The sequence below is a fragment of the Antedon mediterranea genome, chromosome 5 (genome assembly GCF_964355755.1).
Source record: "Antedon mediterranea chromosome 5, ecAntMedi1.1, whole genome shotgun sequence".
Classification (NCBI taxonomy): domain Eukaryota; kingdom Metazoa; phylum Echinodermata; class Crinoidea; order Comatulida; family Antedonidae; genus Antedon; species Antedon mediterranea.
In genome coordinates this window covers 15238970-15247993 of record NC_092674.1, presented here as the reverse complement: position 1 = coordinate 15247993, position 9024 = coordinate 15238970, and the positions used below count along the sequence as shown (strand labels likewise).

At 36.6% G+C, this 9024-nt stretch overlaps 2 protein-coding genes across 2 annotated transcripts; both read right to left on the bottom strand.

Annotated features, from left to right (window-relative positions):
* Positions 1-285: 285 nt before the first annotated feature.
* Positions 286-675, bottom strand: LOC140049732 (uncharacterized). The gene has a single exon (XM_072094680.1). The coding sequence runs from the start codon at positions 673-675 to the stop codon at positions 286-288; it is 390 nt and encodes a 129-aa protein (XP_071950781.1).
* A 6608-nt stretch (positions 676-7283) lies between these two features.
* LOC140049731 (uncharacterized) lies at positions 7284-7673 on the bottom strand. Its single transcript, XM_072094679.1, has one exon. It carries the CDS (start codon positions 7671-7673, stop codon positions 7284-7286), a length of 390 nt encoding a protein of 129 aa, XP_071950780.1.
* Between the last annotated feature and the right edge of the window lie 1351 nt (positions 7674-9024).

Here is a 9024-nt window from a genome sequence, read left to right as displayed (position 1 = left end):
ATAAACAATTGGGGAGATCATTTATGTATATGGAGAATAACAGTGGCCCAAGGTTGGATCCTTGAGGTATACCAGCGTTGACATTAATAGATGAAGATATAGTTGATTGATAGTTGATTTTTATAGGTAACTTACCTCGTAAAAAATAATTATAGAATCTTTTAAATATTCTTCGATGTTATAAATATCTATTTAAAAAAAGTATTTGGTATATGTACTCGGACAGGTGTGTTTCCGTATTCGGACGCCCTCTATTTTATATATTGTATCGCGTTTTTTTTGGCTCTATGATATTCTTTTAGTGGATTGTATTCCCGGAAATATAATTATGGGTGGTATAAAGGACCCAGCAGCGTTGCAGCCACCTACTACTGTTATTTGGTGACGTGTTAACAATGTCTGCTGAAAGACATCCTTTGCATCCTTGGCCGCAAGCACTCGTTTGTTCTTGACACCCAGAGGGAAGCCCGTTTCATCAAAGTTATTCAGACAGGACGGATCCGCAAACGCTTCTTGTATCTTTTCCTTTGCTATGAAACGTTGACATTCTTCGAACCACCCCGCTAGCTTTTCTTTTGAGACCCCAGCCCTCACCACTCCTAGGGACTCTGGAAGTCTCACAACCAGGTCGGGGTGGCGTTTTATGAAGTTGCGTTGCCATTGCCATCCCGGCATGTTGTTTTTAAAAGGGGTGTCCCGGCCATCACTCTTTATGATTTTTTAGCTTATAGTGAGTGCGGCCATACCCTATCCATGCCCTTCAACCATTCGACAATTTTATTTTCTTCTGCGACAGTTAGCCATGGGTTTGGTCCCTGTTTTGATATTACAGGGGTCTTCCTTTGTCCGATAGCGTAGATTTCGGAATTTGATACAGTTTGATGGCCGACCTCACTGACAATTCACCATTTTTTATACGCCTTACTGCTATTTCAACTCCTTCCCTGGTGTAACCGCCAAGTTTTCTCTTTGGGGGGTTTTCTTGTCTGACCAGATGGATGATTTCATCAACATAGTCTGTGAAACAATTATGTACATATTAAGAAACTACTCAAATCAAAACACTGAATGTTATGTATAGTATGTTGGTGTTAAGTAATAAATTTATACATTTGTTCTATTTTGGGATCTGACTTTCTTTTAATGTGTTTGCTTAAAACTCACCATACGTTGGATCTTTGTACACTTTTTTGACACTGTATCCACCATGTTTGAACTTTGGGAAGGCAACACAAAAGCGTTCTTTTCCTTCTGCAGTGATTGCTTGTTCTCTATCGGAATTTTCATTATAATGCAGTCCTGCAAGAAATGTTCTGTTGAGATCATACAGTAATCAGTTAATTGTTATTAATATCAATCATTATTTACAATTTTTTTTTTAAAGTTTACACACAAACTCTTCAATGACTAAAAATATCATTTCTTTAAAATTTGGCTTATGTTTTTATTTATTTTATTAATTTGTCACTGTCGTTAACTATCTAAGTTTTGAACATTTGTGAAGTACTTGCCTGCATGTCTGGCCCCAATATGAAAAATGCGTCATCTTCGGTGCGAAGTGGTTTAAGGTTGAGTAGAAAGCCTCGAGTCTTGAAGTTTGGTACTTCTCGCTCATCATAACAAAATCTTTGCATAGCCGAGGATTGTTTATGACGTCCAATGTTTTAAGTAGGGCTGCGCTACCTGTACAGTAAAAAGTAAGGTAATTGATTAGGTAGTTGTAATATTAGGTGACTATTCTATTCAGATATTTGTAGCCTAAAAACAGTTCAACAATTGATAGTCTATTATTTAATAGAATTATGTTTAATTATTGTCATGAATTTACCTGTCGTCATCCATTTCTTCTTTCGCTCTCTTCCCTGAAGTTCGCCATGCTCACACTCTTTAAACACATCGCTATGGCCCGTGTGTATATTTTGGATATGCTGCCCCACTGATTTCCACTTTGCAAGCATCATTTTGCCATCACCATCCACAGTTGAAGTTGCACACCAGTACATGTGGTTGCTTATGCTGTGGATCCATGGCTTAACATCTTTACCACTAATCAGCTTTGCCACTGCCTCAAGCTTCTTTGAAACCCCTAATAAAATAAAATAAATAATTTAACAAAATTGAATAATTAAATTAAAGTTGTGCTTTTTTGAAAAACAATTTAATTGAAATGTATTTACCTTTTGCAATATGCCAGAGGTCAAACTTGTGTTTTGTATCTGGTAGGTTTTCCCGCACCCATTTTTTTATTTGGCAATGCCGGTCCGTCACCAAGGTTGATATTGCTATGTTATTTTCTTTTAAGAAATTGACTGCCCATATCAGCCCTTCCTTTTCCATATGATAGCTACTACCAACTTCATTCGACTGTAATAGAATAAATATGCTTATTTAATAAAAAATAGTTTAAAGTAATTATTTGGTTTCAAAGGGAAAAATTTGTAGGTTAGTATCTTTGTATACAGCTATTATGTAATGAGAAAGTACCTGAACAATTTGTATCTCTATAATTTTATTTAGCTTCAGGTCCATCATAGTGTAGCTGCCATATTTGGCAGAGTGCCCTGGAGAATCTGCCCTACCGTCTCCTCCCAAAACAACGCTCTCATCTTCCTTCAAATTGGTAATTGCCTTCTCTTGGTGGTTCCTCCAGACTTGTCGGATACTTGGCAGTAAATACATCTTTTGATGCTCGTTGAAAGTTTTCCTACAAATGGCTACCATCTTTAGGTGACTAAAAAGGCGCAAGCTCTTGGTTACAGAACTCCCGGACATCAAAATTGCAGCCGAGAGCAGTAAATTGCCAGCTGGCACATTCTTTATGAATGGTTGACTACTCCATATTCGTTGGAAATCACAATTGATGCATTCCTGCTTCACCCGACAAAATGTCCCAATTGTTGATGCAATCCTGCTTGTTGATGGATGACCGCACATTACGCAAGTATTAAAAGCGGCCAGCAATTCATTTTCACATACCAGGTACTTGCGTCCTCTGTATACATCAGGTGGTGTACTAAAAAAATGAACAGAGGGCCTTTTTTTAATTTATATACAGTAGCAGTATTACAACAGAATTTTAAAAAATAAAAACATTTAATCAAGATAATATGTAATATGAAAATTACTTGCGCATTTATTTCAATATTGTCAGCATCCTCATCATCATCACAAGGAATGTAATCAGGATCTTGCTTTTCGTCATCATAACAGGGTTCAGCATCACTTTCGTCTTCCTCACTGTCCGTCTCTTCATTAAAATCTGAATCTGGCTCTATGTTCGTTTGTTTCTCAGGCAGTTGTCTCACTTCTTCCACAGGAAATATCTGATTTCCTATATTTAAAATACATAGAACAGGCATGTTAGTTGAATATAGGGTATTTATAATTGGTTGCTGTATAGTTTGATTGCTTTACTTGACAGCCCAATAGAAATCATCTTGTGTTTTATTCTGTATGGATAATGTCCTTGATTGACTATTTCCAATTAAATAGAAATAATTATAATTATTATAAAACATTTTTTTTTATTCTGGTATTTTATAAAATATCTGGTGTTGTACAAACCTTTATCCATCATTTTAGGACGTCCCCATTGAAAGCTTGAATTCTTCAATTTTATCTTTGGTTTGGCATGACTACAACAGGCACAGTGTACTACCGTTAGTTCGGTTGTCTAAAAGAAAATACAGATTATTAGTACTGTATAATATTCAATATTAAATTTGTACATTCTCAAGAAATTTTAAAATAATAATGTGACCAGAATGAAACTAAAAATAATTTCAATTCAATTTTAATTCAAAATAGTTATTTCTCAAATGAAATTTCCAAATTGTGTTTGGAAAAAGGACTTACTTGTGTTTCTTTTTCAGCTGTAAGTTGCATATCCATCATCACCGGCACTTCGTTGTCTGTTTCGCAACTTTCACTCTTGTCCATAGAGGGAATTAATGAGTATTGATTGAAGAACCTAGAAAACCAACCAACAATTATAGAATTATGTAGGCTTAGGCAAATCATGGAGTTATAAAATTAGCTTTATAACTCCATGGGCAAATACAATCACCACTAAATTTCAACAATAATTAAATAATACAGTTTTCGCCTGAGTGAGTAGTACTAGTAATTTAGTCAAGTCAAGTAAAGCTAAGGCTTGAATAATGTAGTAATAATATTTTAAGATGGGAATGATTGATGTAGTCAGTCATGTGACTTGTTTATTAGAATAAAATAAAATTACGAACGCCGAACGGGGCGAAAACAATAGAAGAAAGGCCTACAATAATTGACTTACCCTGTTGTGCTCCCTTTTTTCATAGGCGGTAGATCTTCGTTTTTTTTTAACACTTTGACTTGATGTTTTACTTTTAGGCTTCACAAATATCGTTGGCTTCATATTTGGCTTTAACCGTTTGTTTATTTTGCCACTTACGCCGAGCTCACTCCCAAACCGGGCCTTCTCTTCGAAGCATTCGAGTTCAAAATGGTCGCTACATAACGCCGAGTATTTACTAGGCTTCCAATCCTTTCTGGTTTTTTGGGTAGCTAAAGTCCATTCCCTCCGCAATTTTACCTCCTTCGGAAACACGTGAAAACTTACCCCATCAGCATGGGTTTTGCTGCAACCATACGCCACACAGCGCATGTTGAATAAAGACCAGAATTAATCGAAAATATTTTAGGCTATTGAATTATGTATCGGTTGATGAAAGGATCGCAATGAAAAAGAATACCAAACCAGCATCGCGGTTCACACGTGTGCAGTCCCGGAAGTAGAACGAGTGTACAAGAATGACGTCACGATGTCATAATGACGTAATGTCCGAAATTCAGAAAAAACAATGTAGGCTTACAAAAAGGACAAACAAAAACGCAATTTTTTCATACTTAATGAGTTTAAAAAAAAAAAAAAAACGCTAGATCAATTCTGTATATATATCTTTATTCATTTCAACGTTTGTATTACCATATTTGTATCTTTCACTTTAAGGCACACTTACCTCATGCTCATATAGCATCCTTTCTTTACAATCTTAATATTTAACTGAAACCAACAATAAGAACATAAAAAAACACGTTGTAGTTGTCGTCCATCTTTATTCATCTCCCTCTTTTACTCTAGAGGGCTCACTTCCGTGTGACAAACCCATCACACACCCCCACTTAAAGAAAGTTTGATATGATTAAACTTATAACTGTTTACTATAACATCTTAAATCTTTTCTTATACAGTAGTTATTTTAACAGGTCGTTGATATGAATTTACTTCAACTGCTTCTTTAAAATTTCACAAGTTATAATTACTTTAAATCCGTGTATGCCATTAATGCATCACTCTATCACAACTAACATATTATAATTAAATAAACACACTTAAAATCAACAAAACTTTTAAAATCATTTCGTGCATGTTTTATCTAAACTCTTGACAAAGCGTCAGCTACAACATTGTCTTTTCCTCTGATATGATGAATTTCCAAATTCATTTCTTGAACTGCTAAGCTCCATCTCAACAGGCGTTGATTCTTGTCCTTCATTCTTGCCAAGAACGTTAATGGGTTGTGGTCAGTCCAAACTATAATTGGAAACGGAGTAGATCCAAGATACACTTCAATAACGTTTCTCATGCAGGTTGAATTTTCTGGAGTAGAAACACACAGGCTTGTCAACACCGTTCTCGTCTGTTTGCGTCAACACAGCACCAGAACCAACATCACTGGCATCAATCATTAACGAGAACTGTTTATCAAATTGTGGAGCCATCAACACCGGTTCGTTTGATAACATCGCTTTAACTTTAATGAACGCATTATTGCATTCCTCCAACCACACAAAGCTCGCATTCTTTTTCAGCAGATTCGTTAATGGAGCTACAAGCGTTGAGAAACTTCTGCAAAAACGTCGATAAAACCCAGCCATTCCCAGGAACCGCATTAACTCCTGCTTACTCTTTGGAACTGGGAAATCACAGACTGCCTTAATCTTAGCACTTAATGGTTTCACTTTTCCGCAACCAACTTTATGACCTAAGAACACAATTTCTGCACAGGAAAACTCGCTTTTCACCAAATTTACTGTCAACTTTGCAGCTGTCAACCTTTCAAACAATGCCTTAATTCTCTGCACATGGACATCCCATGTATCACTATAAACAACCAAATCGTCTATATAAGCTTCACAGCCCTCCAACCCTGAAATTATACCATTAACCAATCTCTGGAACGTGGCTGGTGCATTCTTTAAACCAAATGGCATGACTTTATACTGATAAAGACCCATGGGAGTTACAAAAGCTGACACTTCTTTCGCTCGCTCGGTTAAAGGAATTTGCCAGTAACCCTTTAGAAGATCAAATTTACTGACAAACTTAGCACTACCCACACGATCAATACAGTCGTCTATCCTCGGTATGGGATATGAATCTGTAGTAGATTTAGCATTAACCTTCCGATAATCAGTACAAAAACGATACGATTTATCTGGCTTCGGAACTAATATACATGGAGAACTCCAAGCACTGCAACTAGGCTCGATTATATCATTCTTAATCATGTAATCAATCTCATTTTGTAATATCTTCATCTTGAACGGATTTGCTCTATATGGATTTTGTTTTATTGGTGAACAATCAGCTGTCTTAACATCATGCTCCACTAAGTTCGTTCGACCTGGAACATCCGAAAACAACTGCAGATTTCCAAATATCAAACTAACAATTTCAACCTTACGATCACGAGATAAATGACCAACTTTCTCTTCAATGTTTGCAAGAACATCTGAATTACTGATCTTAACACATGTATCAGGATCGCCAAACTCTTCAGAATTCTCTTCAACAGCACACGCAACTGGTGTTGACGTACAGGTATCACTATTATTTCTCGCTGTGTATGGTTTCAACATGTTTATATGACACAGTCGCTTCTTCTTACGCCTATCTGGAGTATCTAACACATAGTCAACTTCTCCTACTCTTTTTAGTACTTTGTAAGGACCAGCAAATCTTGCAGATAATGGTTGACTGGGAAGAGGCAACATAACTAACACAAGGTTGGATCCTTGAGGTATACCAGCGTTGACATTAATAGATGAAGATATAGTTGATTGATAGTTGATTTTTATAGGTAACTTACCTCGTAAAAAATAATTATAGAATCTTTTAAATATTCTTCGATGTTATAAATATCTATTTAAAAAAAGTATTTGGTATATGTACTCGGACAGGTGTGTTTCCGTATTCGGACGCCCTCTATTTTATATATTGTATCGCGTTTTTTTTGGCTCTATGATATTCTTTTAGTGGATTGTATTCCCGGAAATATAATTATGGGTGGTATAAAGGACCCAGCAGCGTTGCAGCCACCTACTACTGTTATTTGGTGACGTGTTAACAATGTCTGCTGAAAGACATCCTTTGCATCCTTGGCCGCAAGCACTCGTTTGTTCTTGACACCCAGAGGGAAGCCCGTTTCATCAAAGTTATTCAGACAGGACGGATCCGCAAACGCTTCTTGTATCTTTTCCTTTGCTATGAAACGTTGACATTCTTCGAACCACCCCGCTAGCTTTTCTTTTGAGACCCCAGCCCTCACCACTCCTAGGGACTCTGGAAGTCTCACAACCAGGTCGGGGTGGCGTTTTATGAAGTTGCGTTGCCATTGCCATCCCGGCATGTTGTTTTTAAAAGGGGTGTCCCGGCCATCACTCTTTATGATTTTTTAGCTTATAGTGAGTGCGGCCATACCCTATCCATGCCCTTCAACCATTCGACAATTTTATTTTCTTCTGCGACAGTTAGCCATGGGTTTGGTCCCTGTTTTGATATTACAGGGGTCTTCCTTTGTCCGATAGCGTAGATTTCGGAATTTGATACAGTTTGATGGCCGACCTCACTGACAATTCACCATTTTTTATACGCCTTACTGCTATTTCAACTCCTTCCCTGGTGTAACCGCCAAGTTTTCTCTTTGGGGGGTTTTCTTGTCTGACCAGATGGATGATTTCATCAACATAGTCTGTGAAACAATTATGTACATATTAAGAAACTACTCAAATCAAAACACTGAATGTTATGTATAGTATGTTGGTGTTAAGTAATAAATTTATACATTTGTTCTATTTTGGGATCTGACTTTCTTTTAATGTGTTTGCTTAAAACTCACCATACGTTGGATCTTTGTACACTTTTTTGACACTGTATCCACCATGTTTGAACTTTGGGAAGGCAACACAAAAGCGTTCTTTTCCTTCTGCAGTGATTGCTTGTTCTCTATCAGAATTTTCATTATAATGCAGTCCTGCAAGAAATGTTCTGTTGAGATCATACAGTAATCAGTTAATTGTTATTAATATCAATCATTATTTACAATTTTTTTTTTAAAGTTTACACACAAACTCTTCAATGACTAAAAATATCATTTCTTTAAAATTTGGCTTATGTTTTTATTTATTTTATTAATTTGTCACTGTCGTTAACTATCTAAGTTTTGAACATTTGTGAAGTACTTGCCTGCATGTCTGGCCCCAATATGAAAAATGCGTCATCTTCGGTGCGAAGTGGTTTAAGGTTGAGTAGAAAGCCTCGAGTCTTGAAGTTTGGTACTTCTCGCTCATCATAACAAAATCTTTGCATAGCCGAGGATTGTTTATGACGTCCAATGTTTTAAGTAGGGCTGCGCTACCTGTACAGTAAAAAGTAAGGTAATTGATTAGGTAGTTGTAATATTAGGTGACTATTCTATTCAGATATTTGTAGCCTAAAAACAGTTCAACAATTGATAGTCTATTATTTAATAGAATTATGTTTAATTATTGTCATGAATTTACCTGTCGTCATCCATTTCTTCTTTCGCTCTCTTCCCTGAAGTTCGCCATGCTCACACTCTTTAAACACATCGCTATGGCCCGTGTGTATATTTTGGATATGCTGCCCCACTGATTTCCACTTTGCAAGCATCATTTTGCCATCACCATCCACAGTTGAAGTTGCACACCAGTACATGTGGTTGCTTATGCTGTGGATCC

What these genes read in the sequence shown, in the direction of transcription:
- LOC140049731 (XM_072094679.1), bottom strand. Translation starts at nt 7,673, where the DNA reads ATGCCGGGATGGCAATGGCAACGCAACTTCATAAAACGCCACCCCGAC.
- LOC140049732 (XM_072094680.1), bottom strand. Translation starts at nt 675, where the DNA reads ATGCCGGGATGGCAATGGCAACGCAACTTCATAAAACGCCACCCCGAC.